Source organism: Pipistrellus kuhlii, unplaced genomic scaffold (assembly GCF_014108245.1).
Source record: "Pipistrellus kuhlii isolate mPipKuh1 unplaced genomic scaffold, mPipKuh1.p scaffold_m20_p_7, whole genome shotgun sequence".
Taxonomy (NCBI): Eukaryota; Metazoa; Chordata; class Mammalia; order Chiroptera; family Vespertilionidae; genus Pipistrellus; species Pipistrellus kuhlii.
The window spans coordinates 37447605-37469857 of record NW_023425573.1 but is presented as its reverse complement, the minus strand read 5'-3'; the positions used below and the strand labels follow the sequence as shown (position 1 = coordinate 37469857).

Here is a 22253-nt window from a genome sequence, read left to right as displayed (position 1 = left end):
GCCAAACAGGTTTTGGCACTGTCCTCATTTTTGTTGGAAAAAATGTTAATAATTTCTTGTAGGCAGTTATCCCTGCATCCTCTTTTCCCAAGTATATTTAACATTGTCAAGAAAAGAAAAAAGGTTTTCTTATGCAGATTTCAGTATTATAATATTAGATGATTAAGAGTTAATAAAAAAGTAAATGGATTTAGATGGTTCCTTATGAACTCGTATCTAGAAAATACATTTATGTAAAACTTAAAATATCAACAGTTCAAGTTTAGTAGTATTTATATAGATTATCTTGATTTAAGTCATTAGTATCTCTCACAAAACTTAATACAAATTACATTAAGAAGTGATCTTATATTGTTACAGTCTTTCAAATTATTAAAGACTAGGCGAGGAGGCGCCCTGCCTCTCATCATGTAAGGAGGTGCCCCGCAGGGGAACGGGACCGTGCCTGACCCCCGTAGCACTGGCTGCTGCACTGTGTCTGTTGGGGTGGGGGCAGGAGCTCCTGTGTGTTGTGTCTCTGTCCCACCCCCAGCCCCAGCTTCCCTGAGGTCACTGGGGCTGGGGGTGGCACGCAGTTCCCTCCCCCCCATCTGCACGCAGCTCCTCCTGAGCAGTCGTGATGCAGCCTCCTCCTGAGCAGTTGGGGCGGCTGGCTAATTAGCATTATATATATATATATATATATATATATATATATATATATATATATATATATACACACACACACACACACACACCCTCTCTCTCTCTCTCTTTCTCTCTCTCTAAATATATATAGATATAGATATAGATATAGATATTTTCAAGAAAAATCTGTGAATCCCTTATTAATACTGCTGCTAATTTTCATCCAAAATCTTAATCCTCAATCTGTAACATTGAGAATAGTTCTTACCCTCTGATGAACTATAATTTTACTTGACACTGTTTACATGCTAGGCATTTTGTTAAATTTATGGGAATACACAGCTAAATAAACCTTGGTCCTCTGCCCTAAAGGAGATCCCAATATACCAGGGAAGACAGCACGGCTGCAACTCATATGACGGGAACTCATTAGTATGTAACAAGTTAATAGAAACATCTAACTAGAGGGAACCTTACAAGATTTAGAATAATGATGAGTATTTTAAAATTCCCCATATGACAATGCAATAAAATACTTTTTCTTCTAGATCTGTCTTTAAGCCTTTCATATTTGTGCCAAATATTTCACAACTACTGGACACCAGTTCACCAACATTTGAAGTTGAAGACCCAGTTAAAAAGAAGCCACATTTTAAGACTAAACTTGACAGAAGACACCCACTCTACCAAGAGCATCAACAGGCATTGAAAGTAATAGATAAGAAGGAGGTATGATTAGATTATGTTCTATGTTTATCATTACAAATAGTTTAAAATATGAATCAAACCATATTAAAATCAATATTTTTATTGATTTCAGAGAGGAAGGGAGATGGAGAGGGAGAAAACTCCAATGGTGAGAATTGTTGATTGGTTGCCTCCTTCATGCCCCCCACTGGGGATTGAGCCCACAACCTGGGCATGTGCCCTGACCAGGTATGCAAACCATGACCTCCTGGTCCATGGCTCAACCACTGAGCCACATCAGCTGGACAACCAATTCATATTTTGAGTTTTAGTTTTCTTTCCCTCCTTAATATACAAACATGTTTAAAAATAGTTTATTTGCTTTGACTGTGGTAGAGCTTTATTTTGTATCTTTGGTTAAAAATAATGATTAAAAATATCTTGTGAATCCTTAAGAGAGATGTAGGATATTAAGCATAATATCAATAGTTACTTGTTACTGAGCACTATTATACACCAAGCACCATAGTACTAATATTATATGGAATATTTCATTTAACCTTCACAGCCTCTTTGTGAGATAGGTACTATTATTATCTCCATTTTACTGATAGGAATCTAAGATTTAAAAAGAGTTTAGTAGCTTGATTATTATATACCTCACACCCAAAATTACAAAGCCACTGGAGGGCAGTTAACCTGGACTCTTATATAATGTTCTTAAGCATACAGATTCAGATTAATTTTAATTGAAAGTGCTTTAAGACCTCGTCGACTTAAAATAATCATAATTAATTGGAGCTTTTAAAAAACAATAAATGCTTATTATTTTAACATGTAAGCATTATAGAAGATTAACATATCACCAGAATCTTATCTTCAGAAATAAGCAGATATATTTTTTGGGGGCAGATAGACAGATGGATAGATTAATAATTTTATATCCATACCTCTTCTGCCCTCTTCTCTCTCTTCCTGAGATTAAAAAAAAAAAAAAAAGAAATTAGAAGGAAATGGAAGGGCTACGTAAAGGCTTTTAACATATTCCATGCTATGAAGGAAAAGATTGGCCATTTTATACATTTTTCTCACCTGTTTCCACCAACTCCTCATTTTTATTGCCTAACCTATACTTGCCTATAATTTATCAAGGTATATGTATTGATATTGTATCTACATTAAATGAATTAAATGCGTTTTCCTTTTATTTTTTACTTTGTCTGTACCATGTTTGCAGAGTTGCCATGCCGCTCCATGACATCCCCACCTTGCTTAGGCTTAAAGCAGAAACTCCTATTTGCTTTATCTGGGCCCAGTTTGTTTTCACTTCTGACCTACAGAGTAAACACTTTTTTGTAGCTTGGTGGCACGGAGTGAAAGGCATGCATTTTGTTCTAGGAGCCCACTGTGTGCTAACGAGGGCCCAGTCCACTGGGCCAGAGGTGTCTGTCATCCACTCCCTGGGCCTCGTTCACTGTCCAGACTCAGCACAACACTGTGAAATGTGATGAGGCCTCTGGTTTTTCTGGCCTCTGCCTCAGTTCCTCAGTGATATGTTTCAAGAGCATCTGCTCTGGAGGTGTTTCCCCTCACTCCTCCTTCCCAGCAGCCTCCTCATTGCCCAAACCGCTTTTGTTAGTTTTCTAGAGTTGTCAGCTTCTGTTCCCCTCAATACTGTTCTGAGTTTTGTAGACTTACTAAATGTTTGATAAACTAAATTAAATTGCTGATTGATAATTTCCCAAGTAATACTGAAATAATATTTTAAAGGCTGTTGCTATTTTAGGCTTTATATTTAATGGGCATGAAATAGTGATTAACAAAAAAAGTAGTGGAAAGATAATAGAATTTGAAGGTAGAAGTGACAGAGTTGGGTTCTAGTCCCGGCTTTACAAATAACTACTTCTGTGTCTTAGGGAAAGTCAATCCTACTTGCAGTTTTAATTTACATTTCTTGACTACTATGAGGTTGAAATTCCCATACATAATTAATACCAGATTTTCAATAGTCCTATTATTTGTCTTTTAGGTTTCTTGCTTATAGACTAATCCTACATAATTATTCTTGTTTTTTCTACTAAAAATAACTAACAATTTGGGGTTAATAAAATAACTCGACCTTTAGAACAATGATTTTCTCTGAAAGAATTTTATTTCTTATATATCTAAAGAATAGGAGGAAGGAAACCAAACAAGAAGTAGAAACCAAAATGAACAAACCTTGCTTATAGAGGTTGGTTAGAATTTGGTTAGACTTGTGTGTGTTCATTTATTGTTATTTTTAATTGTTCAGGAAAAATCCGAAACAATGTTGGAGAACATGAGAAGTCTGGAGAAAGAACTATTCAAAGAGATGGAATCAATCCTTCAAAACAAGCATCTTGATGTGGATAAAATTGTTAATCTTTTTCCTCAGTGTGCAAAAGATGAAATTCAAATTTATAAGTTAAATATTAGTTCTAAATGATCATCTATCAGTGTTTCCCAAAGTATGGTACGCGTACCCCCAGGGGTACGGGAAGAGTTTGGTGGGGGTACGCGTTGCACCAGAGTTTGGTGGGGATATGCACTGCACCGTGCTTAGCTGCGCCTAATTCTACGTTCTCATGAGTACGAGGGGTACTCAGCGTTACGAAAATTATAGAAGGGGTACACATATGTCAAAAGTTGGGAAACACTGAAGATTCTAAATGGTCAACAATCTTCCTCAAAGTCAGAATCAATCACTGTGGTAAATGATATGAACCTAGTTTGAGTAGATATGATTATTCTTTAATATCATTCAAGTGATAGCTTGACTATTAAAACTGCATATAATTGCTGAAATAACAAGAAAATAACATTGAAATTAGACACATATATTATGGGATAGCCAGTTGTTACATCAGGTACTGACCCATGTTATTTTTTTTTGTAGCTACAATAACTTTTTTCAAATAACATATTCAATTCTTCATAAAGCATGAAACATTAAAATAATTAATGGATTTAAGTTTATTAAAATTATGTATTGTCTTCAATTGTAAGAAATAAGTTTTTTCTTTAATAATGAAAAATATTGTCTTAGCAAAGTTTTGTGTGTTTTATGTTAACTAGTTTTAACAAAGTGTTCCAGATTTGCACATTGAGTTTTATTATAGTGTACTAGAGGCCCAGTGCACGAAATTTGGGTGGTCTCTCAGCCCAGCCTGCACCCTCTTACAGTCCGGAACACCCTGTGAGCGGGCCTAAGCCAGCAGTTGGACATCCCTCTCACAGTCCTGGAGCCCTTGCTCCTTACTGCCTGCCTCCTCACTGCTGCTTAGTGCTGCTGCAGAGTCAGTAGAGCACATGTGTCAAACACAAGGCCCGCGGGCCAAATACGTCCCTCCAGGCCTTGCAATGTGGCCCGCACCGCGCTGTCATCACTGCACTCCGCTGCGTTTCCATCACAATGACAGTTTATGACTGTTCAGTAAACCGTTCGGCCCGCGATTTAGGCTGGATTTTAGATTTTGGCCCCTTCTCTGATTGAGTTCGACACCCCTACAGTAGAGGCTCCCGCCACCATCACCGCCACTGCGCTCGCTAGCTGTGAACCTGGCTTCTAGCTGAGTGGCCCTCCCCCTGTGAGAATGCACTGACCACTAGGGGGCAGCTCCTGCATTGAGCATCTGCCCCCCAGTGGTCAGTGTGCATCATAGTGACCGGTCGTTCTGCCATAATGGTTGCTTAGGCTTTTATTATATAGATTCATTCTGAAAATGTGCTTTTATTAAACTCACTTATGCCCTTTGTCAAGACTTGGATGACCAGTGAACCCTTAGCTATAATTATGTAGCATTTTTTGGCCCTAACCCTTTATAGGATTTCATGTTAATATTTTAGAAGAGTTTGTGTGGGAGATTAGGAAATGGGATAGGAGATACCATTTCTGTGTCTCAAATTTCTCTCATCCTTTACATCTTCTACTCTGTGAAAACAAAAATAGGAAAGAGATAGAATGAAATAGAATTATCAGTGTATTATGAACATTTTAATGTATAATATATTGTGGACATTACAAGTGAGTAATATCTCTGCCCAAAATTTATAAAACTTTGTTAAAATTACATTGATTTTAATATATTTTATTGATTTTTTTACAGAGAGGAAGGGAGAGGGATAGAGAGCTAGAAACATCGATGAGAGAGAAACATCGACCAGCTGCCTCTTGCACACCTCCTACCGGGGATGTGCCTGCAACCAATGTACATGCCCTTGACCGGAATCGAACCCGGGACCCTTCAGTTCGCAGACCGACGCTCTACCACTGAGCCAAACCGGTTTTGGCTAAAATTACATTGATTTTAATTCTTGGGGGGAAGTGGGTGTGGAGGGTGCAAGAAGAGATTGGAAAAAATCTTGCACCTATGGATGAGGACAGTTGGGGGGTGGTAAGGGCATGGGGTGGTGTGGGAACCAGGTGAGGGGAACTATGGGGGGGAAAAAGAGGAAAGTCTATAATAATCTGAACAATAAAGATTTATTTTAAAAAATTACATTGAGATTACCAGGTAAGGGTCAAGGTTGTAAATATCTATAATAATAAAAGCATAATATGCTAATTAGACCACATGTCCTTCCAGATGACCTGGAATAAGCCGGGGTTGTGAGGGAAGCCCAGGTCCTGGGTGCCTGCTGGTGGCCTGAGGGTAGCCGGTGCTGGCAGCCGGCGGAAGGAAGGCCTACTCTTGCATGAATTTCATGCATCAGGCCTCTAGTAAACAATAGAAAAACCCAACTCAAAATAACATTGTATATTGGTTTCTAGAAATGTCCATTTTAGGATTTTGATTATATCATCATATTTATCAGTCACTATCATTGCAACGAGGATTGTTACTGAAGTAGTGGACCATTATATATAAAGAGTACCCAGGAAAATATTATTTAAAAGTTTTCTCATAAAAACCACAATCTGCCTGATATTGCTCTTGTTTAATATTATACAAGGCTGCCATTAAAAAAGAAATGTAGCTATCTCATGTTCTCAGTTAATTGTTTGCCTTAAGTGTGATTCAGTGTTAGATTCTCCCTAAATCATGAAGACCATTGGCCAAACCCCGTATATTTCCTCCCTTTTTCTTTTTTTTTCTTTTTCTTTTTTAATATATTTTATTGATTTTGTACAGAGAGGAAGGGAGAGAGATAGAGAGCTAGAAACATCGATGAGAGAGAGTCATCGATCAGCTGCCTCTTGCACACCCCCTACTGGGGATATTCCTGCAACCAAGGTACATGCCCTCGACCGGAATCAAACCCGGGACCCTTCAGTCCCCAAGCCGACGCTCTATCCATTGAGCCAAACCGGTTTCGGCCCTTTCTCTTTTTTAAAAATATATATTTTATTGATTTTTTAATAGAGAGGAAGGGAGAGGGAGAGAGAGTTAGAAATATCGATGAGAGAGAAACATTGATCAGCTGTCTCCTGCACATCTCCTACTGGGGATGTGCCCACAACCAAGGTACATGCCCTTGATTGGAATCGAACCCGGGACCCTTCCGTCCACAGGCCAACGCTCTATCCACTGAGCCAAACTGATCAGAGCCCTTTCTCTTTTTCAGTATATGAGGAACTAAGAGTAAGCAGTACATTGATTTTTTTCAGGGACACATACTTTTAATCTTAATTCTCTAAGGCTAGCACATTTTCACTTTATCTTTTGACACCACCTGTGACTAAACTAGCACCATCTCTCACCTGGACAACTGCAGTTAACTTAATTCTTTATCTCCAAACACAAGAATCACTGCAGCCAAAGGGATCTGTTAAAATGATAAATTTAATCAAGAATTTCCCTCCTAAAACTAAAGATCTTGTTTTTTAGAGCAGTTTTAGGTTTACAGCAAAAGTACAGAGTTCCTATATCCTCATGTTCCATTCCGACCTACCACCCCACTGCCCCACACCAGTGTAGTAGGATTGTTATAATTGATGAACCTCCATTAACACATCATTATCACCCAAATCCATAGTGTACATTAGGGTTCAGTTATTGTACTTTCTATGGGCTTGGACAAATGTGTGATGACATGTGTCCACAATTATACTATCATATGGAGCAGTTTCACTGCTCTAAAAATCCTCTGTGCTACACCTATTCATCCCTCCCTCCCCTTAACCCCTGGCAACCACAGGTCTTATTGTCTCCACTTTTGCCTTTGCCAGAATATCATATAGTTAGAATCATACAGCATCTTTGCCATGCCTACCAGTTTTTTGTTTTTTTTTTAATCTTTACCTGAGGACATGCTGAGAGAGAGAGAGAGAGAGAGAGAGAGAGAGAGAGAGAGAGAGAGAGAGAGAGAGAGAGAGAGAGAGAAATATTGAGTGAGAGAGAAACATTGATTGGTTGCCTTCCATACATGCCCCAACTAGGGAACAAACCCAAAACTCAGACATGTGCCCTGACTGGGAATTTAACTGGCAACTTTTCAGAGCATAGGGTGATGATGCGCAAACAACAGCTAACTAAGCAACTCTAGCCAGCTGCCTACCAGTCTTGATGTGGCTTCTTTTTGAAATCCTTAGTTGAAGGACGTCAGCTAGATTTCAGGTGGTTTTAAATGATGGCTGTTTTGCAGATTAGTTAAAATTCTGATGTGGTTGTGGGAGGATTCTTGTATTGCATTTACCAAAGCCACCATCTTGACTGGAAGCCACTGTTGTTTCTTAAAATTTCTGCAATGCTGCTTTTTCAATACTTGAATGTGCCCAGTCTCGATATCATGTCTGTACTCTCTGCTTCCACCATTCATTTCATTTGCTCCTTTTTATGTAAGTAGTTCTTTTTATCTTTTAGAGTTTCGCTGAAACATGATTTTCTCAGGCAAGTTTTTCCTACTCCATACCAGGTCAGGTTTCTTGTTAAATATACTCAGAGCCACATGTGATCCTGATCATAAATGTTATGTATTTAACATCTGTTTCCCACAGTAAAATAGAAGCTTTATGAGGATAGGAACCATATTTTTCCCCATAGTTGCATGTTCAGTGTTCATTATTCTGTCTGCACAAGTTTTTGTTAAATGAACATTCAAGTACTAATGGAAATTTATACAGTCCTCTATCTGTAAAGTTAAGAAAATTAGGTAGACAATCAATCTATACAACTTGGTAGTCTTTGATAAGTCTCAGGTCAACCTGTTGCCTTTTTCCATATTCAAAATGGGAATAAGGACTCCCCAAATAAAGATACGGATTACTATAAAGTTATGTAAATTAGTTTATAAAAACAATTTAGGACACTTTCAATAAATCCAGTGTGGTATTTGGGCTTTGGTGGGTAATTAATGCTTTGTAGTATATTTTAGAAAACTTAAGATTTTCTTAAATTTCATGTGTTTCTTAAAAATAAAATATGTAGTAGCTAAGATTTAGCTTTTTGTTTGGGTCAACCCTTAAATGATGTTTATTTATAATTATGTGATAAATCAAGTAAATAATTAATAAACTGAGTATTTTAGAGAAAGCTCATTTGCTCTTTGATGAAAACTTAATTTACATATTAATCTTCAATAAAAATTTTTTCCCTAGAAATAATTATGCAGTCTAGAATTTTGTAAAATTATTGCCTACTTATAAAACTTGCCAAAAACAGGTACTACAGAGTGAATGTTTTCTCTTTTTAATTACTTCCAGCTTTTATCATACCACATGTAGAAATTGGTCATCCTATCTTTTCCTGAAGAATGGTGATAACATTTCTGATCCTGAGCTGTGTTTCTAACCATCATTCATCATTTGACTATTTATGTCCAGTGGTCTAAAGTAATATAGTATTTTTCATAATATGAAATATGAAGAGACAAAACCTAAGAGCTATATTCTGCTGCATAGGAAACATGTTAAATAATAAATTTACATTTTTCTTTGGAAACTTACCATTAATCGCTATTCTGAAAATGCCAAGTACACTTGACCTTATTCTAAAAATCTTGAAATTTAAGCACAAGCTAGTCATGGAATTAATCACTGAGAACAAAGAAAAGAACAATTGATCATGTTGAAGATTAGCATACAAGTGGTAGATTTTAGTCAAAATTGTATCATAATTTTTCCAGCTATGACCCTGCATGTTAAAAATTATGAAATATGTGAGTCAATAAAAAGAGTTTACTGAGTGCATAATTGAGCAAGGCCTGTGCACAGATCCCACAGGGTCACGAAGAATGGCACAATCTCAGGAGACCCATTTAAGAAAAATTAAAAACATAGAAAATACCTCTATGACGGCTTCTGCCTTATTCACATTACTCAAAGAAAAGACGTTGGCAATGCAAATTGAAATAGGTATTTTTATTGAGACACTTGCTTTGTCAGTGAGAGAGTAAAAGTTACAAACGTTTTAATTTAATAAAATTAACATATCTTAATCCTAAAAACATCTCTTAAAAGCCTTCTTTTTCTGAAACTGCAAATCATTTTGACCCAGGTGTTTTTTTTGTTTTGTTTTGTTTGTTTTTTTTAATGTCTCTCATGGAAAAAGATGCTGCTGATTCTGCTAGTGCAAATAACTAAACGTGTGGTATGACTTGTTCACAAATTTTCCACTTGAGTTTGAGTTGCCTGCACACGTGTGCGTTAGTATCTCTTGCTGTAGCTATAAAAGTCTCCTGGCACAGCAGGGAGGTTTTATGCTATCTCCTGAGCAGTCAGAGTTACATTGTGGTCATATTTTTTTTTAAGAAAAGTTCTGCAGCAAGACAGTTCTGCTGAAAAATATCCTCATTCCCTAATCACAACTTAAAATTGCTATAGGTTAACCACACTAATGTATTTACAGGCATACCTTGTTTTACTGAGTTTTGCTTTATTGTACTTCACAGATACTGCATTTTTCACAAATTGAAGGTAAGAGCCTTCACCAGCAAAAAAGGTTACAACTCGCTGAAGGCTCAGATGATGATTAGTATTTTATAGCAATAAAGTATATTATAATTAAGGTGTGTGCATTGTTTCTCGGACATAATGCTATTGCACACTTAACAGACTACAGTATAGGGTAAACATAACTTTTATATGCATTGGGAAACAAAACATTTGTGTGACTTACTTTACTTTAACTATCTCCAAGGTATGCCTGTACTTGCTAAATACATTAGGCTTCCATGCAGGTTTTAAAAATGTATTTATTAAATGACTTAACCCTATAAATTATTTTCTAAATGATTTTTACATATAAGACACTGAAAGCATGATAAATATTTAAAACATGTTTTAAATAAGTTAAATCAAAACTGACACCTAATAAGTAGAGGTTTAAAGGTTATGTGCATAGATTTCTTTTTAATTTACTGAAGGAACATAAAGCTTATCTGAGGGCAAAACTTAGTAATCTTCAGATTTATTGATTTTTATACATGAACACAAGTAAGACTAAATTCTAAATGTAAAAGTAGGATGTTAGGTTTAGAATTTGAAAATCTTGGTTTGAAGTACATAGTTTTTTCCTTTTTAATTACAAGGAATAAAGTAACAGAGTTATCCTTTCACACTGTGATGCTTTGTGCAAATGGCATAAATGATATATCACATAGCAATATTTTTTGATAAAATTTAAACAAATCTCAAATTATTTTTAACATAAAAGTTAAAGATGAAACTGTACTTCAGTTGATGGATTTTGTAGATGATAAGATTTATAGAAGTTCTTATTGCTCTCCTAATGGCACAGTTAGTATTATGGATAGAAAAACAAGAAAAGATGAGTCTTAAAATATAGTGTTTCCAGTTTTAATGAGTATTATTTGTCAAGGAAATGGAGAAAATATAATAATAAGACCTCTTATTAGAAGCAGCAGAATCCTCTTTTAGGAGGTGCTATCAATACGTGCAAAGTTGTCATAATTTAAGGTTCGTTTTCTACTAGCAATATACCTGCCAAATTTGGCAATTGAAAGGAATAGTAAATTGGATATTGATTTTGAAATTAGAGCAAACAGCTGTCGGAAGCAATGTTTTAAAATGTTGGAGTAATTAATTTTAAATAATTATTTAACAATTAGTTATTATATTCATTCAGAATTTTAAATTTTTCCTAAAGTCAGTTTCCTGTGTGCTTACATACACATAAAATCACAGAATGTTAGCATGGGATGGGAACACACCATATTTTACAGAAGAGGCACCTGAGGGTCAGAGAACAGACCTGGGGCTTGATACAACTTCATGTGGGCTTCTCTCCTTCATAACTTAGGTCTTAGGGGATAGGGAGGAATGCTCAATTTGTTTATATCTTTCCTGCTGGTTTGTGGTTGCATTAATAACAGGAGGACTTTGCTCAGGGCTCTTTTGAAGAAATCTGTAAAACAAGTACTCATCCCGAAACTCATAGTCATTGGTGATATGTTGGATGACTCCTCCTTGCACCAGTCTGTCCCCATATATAACAGCTTCACCACGGTCAGAGGCGAGGCCAACTTCGATTAGCCAGTTCACCAGGTCACAGCCACAGAAGGTCCCAGCCGAAGTCTTTGCACCACACCTGTATGTCAAAGGAATGATTCACCCATATGGTCTGTAAACTTGGTATCAGCACTGTGTGATAGAAGACAAGCAAGGAAAAATAGGAGGAGACAGGGAAAGACAGCATGATAGTTAAAACTGTGGCAGGAATGACCTCTTCTGAGTATAAAGGTTTAACTCAAGTAACCCTAGAAAGACCCACTGGAGGAAAAAATGCCAATAACACCTGTGAAAACGGAAATGCTTAAACCAAAAAATCCACTCAGATAGTTTAACTTCATCTACAAATATTCTCTTTATAGTAGATGGCCTTTTATGATCAGATACATTCTGCAGACAGCTGAATATTATATATGTAGTAAGTTATATGCATAGTTACAAGTAATTTATCTCAGAAACATTAAATAATATTTTTACAAGCTCCTTAAGAAGGACAATTTTAACTAAACTACTCCAATCAAACTTTGTATTTTCTGCTTATCACACTACGTGAATAGCCTTTCTTCTTGCCCTCAGCAGCCAAGACAGATTTACTGATGATATGTCAGCAACTTGCTGCATTAGGAAGCAAGGGAAGGATAAGTGAGATTAGTCTTGTTACAAATATAAGATATTTAAAATGTATTAAAATGTTCTTCCTAATGCAAATGTGGGGTGTCTCAAGTAAAAACAAATAAACAAGGGAAAGAAATATTTAAAAAAACAAAACAAAAAAACACCCAAAACCCAAAATAATTCTGTACATTTTCATACAATGTGATATGAATCTTTTCAGAAGAATCAGTCAAGCTGTAAAACCCAAAGTGCTTGACAAAATGAAACAGTGGATCAAAATCAAATGAAACGACTGGGGCATTTATATGCATACTCGAGGCCCAGTGCACGAATTCATGCACAGGTGGGGTACCTTCACCTGGCTGATGATCGGGGCCCATTGGAGCTGATCTGGGCAAGCCGGGGGAGGGACCGCAGGAGGCTGTCCACTGATCAGGACTGGCCTGCTGGGAGGAGGAAGCGCAGGAGGTTGGCCAGCTGTAGGAGGTTGGCTGTGGGAGCACACTGACCACCAGGGGGCAGCTTCTGCATTGAGCATCTGCCCCCTGGTGGTCAGTACGCCATCATAGGGACCAGTTGTTCGCCAAAATGAGAATGAAATTTTTTTAGTCTAGTTCTTTTTGGAGGGATATATTTGGAGATATATATATACATATATCTGCCCTCTGGTGGTCAGTGTGTATCATAGTGACCAGTTGAACAGTCCAAGGAACAGTCGGACACTTAGCATATTAGGCATATATATATATATATATATATATAGAGAGAGAGAGAGAGAGAGAGAGAGAGAGAGAGAGAGAGAAAGAGAAAGAGGGAGGGGGGGCTGGTGCATGAAATTTGTGCACAGGAGGGTGACCCTCAGCCCAGCCTGCACCTTCTCCAATCTGGGACCCCTCAGGGGATGTCCAACTGCCATTTTAGGCCTGGACCTAAACAGGCAGTTGGACATCCCTCTCACAATCCAGGACTGCTGGCTCCTAACCACTTCTGCCTGCCAGCCTGATTGCCCCTAACCATTCCCTTGCCGCCCCGGTCACCCCTAACTGCCCTTTCCTGCAGACCTGGTTGCTCCCAACTGCCTTTCCTTGCCATTTTGATTGCCCACAACTGCCTTCTCCTGCCAGCCATTTTGTGGTGGCCATCTTGTGATGACATGAGCGCATCACGTGAGGGCGGGAGGAGTACCTTGACTTTTATTAGTATAGATTACTGAATATATTCCCTAGGCCAGCAGTCACCAATCGGTGGTCCGCGGACCGCTGGTGGCCCGTGAGGTCTGAAAGGTTGGTGACTGCTGCCCTAGCCTGTACTTTACATCCCTGTGACTATTTTGTAACCACCAATTTGTACTTCATACTCCCTTCACCCTTTTTACCCAGTCCCCCAATTCCCCTTCCCTCTGGCAACCATCAGTCTGTTCTCTATATCTATGAGACTATTTATATTTTGTTTGCTAATTTATTTTGCTCTTTAGGTCCCACATATAATTGAAATCATATGGTATTTATCTTTCTCTGCTTGACATATTTCACCCTCCATGTCTAACCATGCTGTTGTAAATGTTAAAATTTCATTTTTTTTTTTTATGGTGAGTAATATTCCATTGTATATATATACCACCACTTTTTTACCCGCTCATTTATTGATGGACACTTGAGTTGTTTCCATAGCTTGGCTACTGTAAATAACAAGCAGCAGAATTGATTAAGAGAAGAAATTTCACTTCTTTTTCTTGACAATATCATTAGTAATATGAAATAACCAGAGCTGGGGAATACAAAATCACTTCTAAATTCAATATATCTCAAATTTTTGTGAAAGACACTAATAGTCAACATGTTAATATTCAAGTACATTTTGGTTCCTCAAGTTTTCCCATTTTATATGGAAATCGGAAATTATCTGACATTTAAAATTATAAAAATCAAAGTGATAATGGCTCTTATAGTATGCTGTTTCTTAAACTATAAAATGACCCATACTATTTTTACTTTTGTATGTATATATGATATTAAAAAGAACAATCATGTAGTCACAACTGCATTACAAACCAAAATTATCACCTAAAATATAATTATCGGGAACCTATACTCACCTTCTTTCTTTGACTATGTTTTGGATACAGAGGTCACGGTGGTAATGGATAAATTGTTGACAGGTCATTTTTATTTCCTCAGGAACAGGAGAATCCCTGTTTCCTGCTGTTTCTTTATTGTTCCATAGAAATTCAAGTCTGAAAGCCAAAATTGAAGGAGACTGTTTTTAAAGCAAGAAAAGCACTGAGAGAGAACCCGTCCTGCTTATTACCCCATCAACATGGCTGTTTCAAAGCTGTCATTTACTAAAGCTGTCATCTGCAACACCAAGGCGTCATTAGTGTCTGAAGCAGAAACATACTTAGCTTGCATTCATTTCAGTAGGCTGGGGTGGGAGTAAGATGGGGTGCAGTGGGGTATTTTATTAAATTGTTCTGGACATTTTATAAAATAACCTTCAGACATGTTTGACCCATTTCAGTTTCTACCATAAATGAAGTTTCTTATTCTACATTCTACTGTTTGAAGTGCAAAAATAATTTACAGAGATCAATTATTTTATTTAATCATTTTCCAATTTCAGTACCCAAAAGGCACATAATAGAATCTGGAGTTCAGAACAATTCTGTTTCTGCCAGTGCAGACAATTTTTTTTTTTTGCCCCAGACAATTTTTAAAAAATGTTACTTCACTTTTTAAAATATATATTTTTTATTGATTCCAGAGAAAAAGGGAGAGGGATAGAAACATCAGTTATGAGAGAGAATCATTGATCTGCCGCCTCCTGCATGACCTCTACTGGAGATTGCGCCTGAAACCTGGTATATGCTGTGACCTCCTGGTTCATAGGTGGATGTTTAACCACTGACCCACACAGGCTTGGCTCTGTTGACTGATTTAATTGATTAACATTATGAAGCTGCTAATTAAGTTCAGTGATTTTTCTATTATGCTTTTCCTCTCCCATGACAGAATTATGACCCTAGCAACTATATCTTAATGATGATATTAATGATGCTGAAAAAGAAGAAGTAAGAAATAACAGTTAACATTGACTGGGCACTTTTTATATCATTAGTAGTAGAAATTCCATTTGCACTTATAGTTTCTACTAATTTTGACTTTAAAAACAAATGAAGTACTAGTCTTTTATTGATTTTTTTACAGAGAGGAAGGGAGAGAGATAGAGAGCTAGAACCGTCGATGAGAGAGAAACATCGACCAGCTGCCTCTTGCACACCCCCTACCGGGGATGTGCCTGCAACTAATGTACATGCCCCTGACCGGAATTGAACCTGGGACGTCTCAGTCCACAGACCGAAGCTCTACCCCTGAGCCAAACCGGCTGAAGTACTAGACTTTAAAAAAAAACACACACACACAAAAAAAACCCTCCCCTGCCCTAGCTGGTTTGGCTTAGTGGATAGAGCGTCAGACTATGGACTGAAGTGTCCTGGGTTCGATTCCAGTCAAAGGCACATGCCTCGTGCAGAAGGCAGCCTATCAATGATTCTCTCTCATCACTGATGTTTCCATCTCTCTCTCCCTCTCCCTTTCTCTCTGAAATCAATAATAAATAAAATGTTAAAAAAAAAAAAACACCCTCCCCTACCATTTCTCCCACCCACAAGTTGGAATATTTTCACTTCATTTTTCTTTTTTTTCTTCTTCTTTTTAAAAATTTTTAATTCTTGCCTGAGGATACTTTTCCATTGATTTTTAGTGAGAGTGGAAGAGAGGAAAAAAACAGAAATATCCATGTGAGAGAAACACATCGATTGGTTGCCTCCAGCAGGTAACCTGACCAGGGTCTAGGCTGAGGAGCGCCTGCAACTATGTTATGTGCCCTTAATTGGAATCGAGCCTGGGACCCTTCGGTTCGTAGGCTGACGCTCTATCTACTGAGCCAAACTGGCTAGGGCTCCCTTCATTATTTTTCATAAAGACATTTCCAATCTGAATTCAAAGCAACTCTTCACCAAGCTATGAAAACTCAAAAATTTAGAATGAAAACTTGAGTTTTCTATAAATTGTCAATTTGATAGAGAAATTCTGTGATCAAAGGAGAAAGATAACCAAATACAGACCTCTGGGGGCATATCACCCATTATTCCATTTCTAAATAAATTTTCAAATTTGATTTTAACTTTATGTAATTAATGGCACAGATAAAAACTGGCATCCATTATTTCTGGTTAAAATGCAAATTACACTGTTGGATTGGGGAGGGCAGTTGGATTGATAATAGTTTTCTTCTAATATCATCTGTGCAATTATTTACAACAAACATGTGAATCAACAGATAACCTTTCTGTGGTGGTTGTTTACACTTTCTGTGGTCTCCCATCAGTTAGTAACTAAAGACTTAAAAACATCAGTATCTTAATAGGTGGCTTTGTCATCACCTTCATGTCAGGGTAGGTAGATATTAATGAAGGAAGGGGACAAAGGGAATCAGACATTAAGAAGCCTAATCAACTGGGGAGCTGAATCAGACGCTGCTTCACCAGGAAGATGCACCATTCATAGGCTTCCCAGGGCACCGCTGCATCAGGACCCAATCCCTGAAGGGGCAGTATGGGTCATGATAGGTCGCTTCCAGAGAAGGAATAAAAACAGCAGTAGAAATTCCTCCGCTGGGCGCATGCCCAGTCAAAGACAAGATGGTGCAGAGGAGATGGCTTCTACTATGAGGCATGTGCAGTAAGAGCCAAACCCGGGAAAAGGATTGGGTTGGATAAGGGACACAGAACCCTGGGAAATGGATTTCTTAGGGGGGCGGGGGGGGGGGGGAAGCAGAAGCCCATGAATGATTAGGTCACGGGTACCTAGTTAGTTTGAAAAAGCACCTAGTCCTTACCAAGCCCAAGATAATAGAATCAGCTTAACGAAGTTCTCCCTCTGTATCACGGGCTCTCCCGCTTTGTTCCCGCCACTTCTTTCCATAGCGGCCATGCGGCCCTAGAAGCCACCTGGGGTCCGGCACACCCCCTGAGCTCCGAGTGTGCGCCTGTGTGCGGCAATGCAGCGCCAGCTGAAGGACAGCTAGGAACTGAAGCTAAGCTAGTCGGATGATGTCAGAGGCTGAACTGGACTAAGCTGTCACATGGACTGAACCAAATTACGTTATTTCTGGGCACTGTCTTTGTTCTGTGCTTGATGAAGACAAGGCTGGACTTCGCTCACAGCAGGACGCAACTGCCCGGGACAGCCCTTTGATATTCTTTCTACAATAAACCTCACCACTAAACCTTATCCTCCCGTATGTGGGTCCCTGGAATGCTTTCCTTCGACTCCATGAAAAGGGCCTCATTTCCTCCAGCAACATCTACAGATATAGATTCCCACCCCCCCCAAATAAATTTACCTTCTTTTGAAAGGTCGAATGATTAAATGTTTGTCCAATCCAAAAATGCCAAAGGAAATAAATCCCTATGGAAGAAAAAAAAATTAGATTTTATGAATACAACAATAACATTTCAAGACAGAAATTATGGAAGCCATCAAATTTAGTGCTTGGGGAAAGCAAATGTGTATGATTAAAACAACATTTTAAATAGAATGCACTGAAAGACCTTCTAAAATTTAGTGCCTGGAGGTAAGTGGGATATTTGCCTGCTCTTCCCATCATCTGTCCTACTAATCATGATGGGTGATATAAACCAGAGCGGAGCAATCATTATGTGTGTGCTAGCTTACTGAAGAAATTGAAGACATTTAGGGCTTTATATCTTTGTTTTTCCCTTTTAAAAAAGAAAAATATCTCACATTGTACTTAAATATTTTCTTATTAATGTTCTATTAAAACTTCAGAAATTAAAGAATTTAAAAGTGCTGTAGTATCTGAATATAATGCAGCAACTGAATAAAACTTATGTGAAATGAAACTGGCTAGCTGGTACTTAGTGAAAGGGCTTGAAAAGAGGTGAGGCAAACTGGCAACAGATATGAGCCACGATCAGGACGATGAGGGAGACAGGAAATTGGGAGCTGCTATTTGTCAGGCACAATGGGGTAAAGATCTAAGTGCGGGCGGGTGGGAGTTGGGGTGGAGAAGGCAATATATTACATGAGGGCCTGCCTTTCCTCACCCAGAACTATAAATAGCCACAAGGGAATTATCTCAGTACAGCCCTCAGTAAATCCCCAAGAGAAAAATGGGACGTGGGAGTGCAGGGTGTGCGTGTGGGAAGGTTGTGGTATCAACCTCACTCCTGTGAAGCACTGAGCCATAGCTGTGGGGGGAGCGTTTCAAACGCAGCATTCTGGCATTTGTTTTTGTTTGTGAAGCTTTCCCAGTCCCAGTGCTGGGATGGCTCAGCTTGGAGTGGGCTTTTAAAAAGGCAAAATGCTGAGTGAGGCTAGGATTTTTTCCACCTAGTATTTTATAGTTCTTGAGTACAAAATCTGATCTTAGTATCCCAATGAAAGATGGGCATCAAGTAGCCCCTGAGATGCTCATGTCTGTCTGTAATAAATGGCCTGAGGTCACTTGTCTACCTAGACATGCCATTTATGCTGCCACCATAATGGCAAGTCAAACTCGAAATATTTCAAAAAAATTAATGTTATGGAAAAACTTGCAGGGATATCTACTGACAAATGTTAACTAATTCACATGGCCAATTTTTTTAGATTTCATGGGAAAACCCAATAATTTTAAATAGCACTTTTAATCACCTGACACTCAATTTGGGGGACTAATATTCTCTAATTAAAAAGTGATTGACTACAGAATCAAATTTTGAAATTTGCACATAAAAGACATTTTTACAATATGCAAAATGCCATTTATCCTTAAATATTCATTTTAATAGTGACATAAAGACAATAGCACCATTGTAATAGTTCCTCATAGGATTTTAGTTTCTAATTTTTAAACTAGGATGAAATGTCTACCTTGCAAGTATTGTGAATACTTAAATGGGATAGTTAATATAAAATGCTTACCGATGGTAGTATATTATATCCTCTCAAGGACTTGTAACTACTATCTATATCTGGCCAATTATACATCAATTTATAATTTTTAGAAAAGATTTAAGTACCTATTGTTTAATAAATATAAAAATTTAAATGAAATAATGTAAACCAATTTAAGTGGCTAACCTAAAGACTCAGAGAAGGTAAGTCATTTTCCCAAAGTGACCTATTAAGACCACAACCAAGTTTAAAAAGTGCTTGGAACATCTTGTTGCTGCTTACATTATCATTCTTTATCTCAAGACCAAAGCAAAAAAAGACACCCCGATTTGGTATTTCTGACTATAACACTCAGTGTGCATTGTGATGACTTTAACCAATATAATAATCCATCTCTACTAGAGACAGGCAGCAGCTGTCAGCTGTCACGCATACCAGCAGCTGGCAAACAAACGAAACCCTTTTGATTTAAAAGAAAAGCACATCCGTCCTGCCACCCCCAATCCAGACAAACAAAAACCTCTCAAAGTTCTCAGTAAATAAATACCTGGCCAAAGTTAAACACAGCACAGAAAAACTGTAACTCAACATACAGTCTTCCAGGCTCTTGGTTGAATAGCCACCATAAACAACTAGAAAGATTCTGTAAAGGAAGGAGAAAATAGTATTTTTAAATGAAATAAGCTAATAATTTTTCTCTATCCAGAACACAGAACAATAACTTACCTACTACTTAATAATTAGGGAGAAAAAGACTACAGGGAAAAACACGTAGAGAATATAGAGGCTTTGTCTTTCAAACAAGAAGTTTCAACCTCTCCTCTTGACAGATGTCTCTCAAACAGCATCTATTCTGATCAGGTTTGAAGCAAAAAGACACGAGCCACAATACGAAGCTTACATAATATATCAGGACTGCCGACTAGCCTAAGACAGGACTGATTGATCAGATTTGAAGAAGACATGAGCGACAATACAGAGCTTACATAATATATCAGGACTGCTGAATAGCCTAAGACAGGACTGATTTTAAAATTAGTTCTACACAATGAAAACGATCACATCACTAAGCAACAATTCTTGGCAGCATTTCTTTTTGATTTTTGTTCTTAAACAGCAATTAAAATGGTGCTGGCTGATATCATTCTGTGTAATCAGCAACCCAGTTTGAAAAGGGTAGGAGGGTCCCTCATAAATTTATGGTCCATTTTCTATTTTTAGGCAAGTTACAATTGAACCATCTAAAATAATTATATAAAAACAATGGACAATTCACAAAAGAGGACATAAATGCAATTATAAAAATCACTTATAGTAAAAAAAATGCATTAAAAAACAAAGGGCTATATTTTGCCTATAAAATTATCTAGTTAAAATGTTTATAATAATCAATGTTGGTGAGCATACTTTACAAACCTATACTACTCCTTTAGAAAACAACTGAGTAAAATGCACCCAAAAGGCAAAGAAATATTTATACTATTTGATCTAAGTTTCCCAACTTGGAGAATCTAGCATAAGGAAATATACTTCATGGAAATGTTTAGTAGGGCATTTTTAAAAACTAGGAAGACTCTGAAAGGAATTGGCTAATTATAATGTATCTCCTCTGTGGTTTACCGAGGAGCCATTAAAAGTAATTGTTATGAGTAACCTATGCAGCAACGTGCAAATGCTTGTCATAGTGACAAAGCAAAATATAAATCTGTGTATATGATTAGAAAAAATGTATTAAAAAATAGAAGACGGTAGTATGGTGGATATTTTTCTTCTTTTCTCTATTTTATATCTACTATGTGAAGTGGTTATGTTATTTTCATAATTTAAAAATTATTTTTTAAAGCTTATTTATCTGAGGAATATCTTCTGAGAGACCATGGGGGCGCTTATCCACTGAGGTCAGTCAAGGAGTACACTAGGAAAAAAAAAGCCCTGCACACATCATGAAGATACCTCGTCTTACCAAACTCTAGGTTCAGAGCATAGAATGAGTAAATGGTTCTAAGCAAAATAAGCTACAGGACATTTAGGCAACACAGTAATGTGAATTATTCATTTAGCTCAAAAAAATCATTTAGCTCAAGATTTTGGATTCAGATGGCCTCGCTGCCACTCCCCTGGGAAGTAGTAACTAAGTTTTCCCCAGATGCCTTAATAAAACCTTTGCCAAACATGTAAAGAAATGGCCCCAAAACAAAATCAGAAGAAACATTTACAGCAAACAGGCCAATAATGAGAAGTAAACACAGCAACACATGTCGAGTCAGTTGCGGGTCTCCACTCTGCAGATACTGCTCTTCTTCCTGGACTAATATGCAGCTCTGGGAGTTACAGCGACTCTCACAATGATCATCTATAAGACAGTAAGTACAACAATTTGTAATCAGAGCTTTTTATTTGAACGCATTTTAAATTCATAATGACTTCCTAAGCAAAACACTACATATGCACATTCAGCTCTGAACCAGTATATTATTTTAGATGAAATCTGAGGAAGTCTTCTTCATGTTGTTTCAAGAGAGTTCTACTTGTAGGATGTTTTTATTTGGGAAAAAACAACAACAACACACACACAAACAAAATAATGAGTAGTATGCAATAGTTCCCTTCTACACTATTCAACAATGTAATATATACACACACACACACACACACATATATAAATTAATAATTCAAGTTTCACTTGTAATAAATATACATATTGGTCACGAATACCCTATTTTGATAACTGTAAAACAAGTTTACTACTACCACTTAGCTTTCATGAAAGAGTTTAAAATATATTTTATTGATTTTTACAGAGAGGAGAAGAGAAGGATAGAGAGTTAGAAATGTCGATGAGAAAGAAACATCGACCAGCTGCCTCTTGCACACCCTCTACCGGGGATGTGCCCGCAACCAATGTACATGCCCTTGACCGGAATCAAACCTGGGAC

The 22253-nt window shown here is 37.5% G+C and overlaps 2 protein-coding genes across 12 annotated transcripts in view; one reads left to right on the top strand and one right to left on the bottom strand.

Moving 5' to 3' along the window:
- The window catches only part of SCRN3 (secernin 3), a 31443-nt gene extending 13787 nt beyond the window's left edge, over positions 1-17656 (top strand). For 6 of the 8 annotated variants that reach the window (XM_036421967.2, XM_036421966.2, XM_045575477.1 and 3 more), the window contains 3 exons: positions 1176-1356; positions 3608-3784; positions 4000-4311. In XM_036421967.2, coding sequence (XP_036277860.1) covers positions 1176-1356; positions 3608-3781 — 355 coding nt within the window. In that variant the 3' untranslated portion in view covers positions 3782-3784; positions 4000-4311. Of the gene's footprint in view, positions 1-1175; positions 1357-3607; positions 3785-3999; positions 4312-17342 lie in introns of those variants that run through there. The other 2 variants (XM_045575476.1, XM_036421968.2) reach the window with 2 other exon arrangements.
- Positions 9614-22253, bottom strand: part of GPR155 (G protein-coupled receptor 155) — a 41686-nt gene continuing 29046 nt past the window's right edge. For 2 of the 4 annotated variants that reach the window (XM_045575474.1, XM_036421958.2), the window contains exons 13-17: positions 21534-21670; positions 19865-19960; positions 17762-17826; positions 14454-14591; positions 9614-11822 (exon numbers count right to left, since the gene is read on the bottom strand). In XM_045575474.1, coding sequence (XP_045431430.1) covers positions 11531-11822; positions 14454-14591; positions 17762-17826; positions 19865-19960; positions 21534-21670 — 728 coding nt within the window. In that variant the 3' untranslated portion in view covers positions 9614-11530. Of the gene's footprint in view, positions 11876-14453; positions 14592-17761; positions 17827-19864; positions 19961-21533; positions 21671-22253 lie in introns of all 4 variants that reach the window. The other 2 variants (XM_045575475.1, XM_036421960.2) reach the window with 1 other exon arrangement.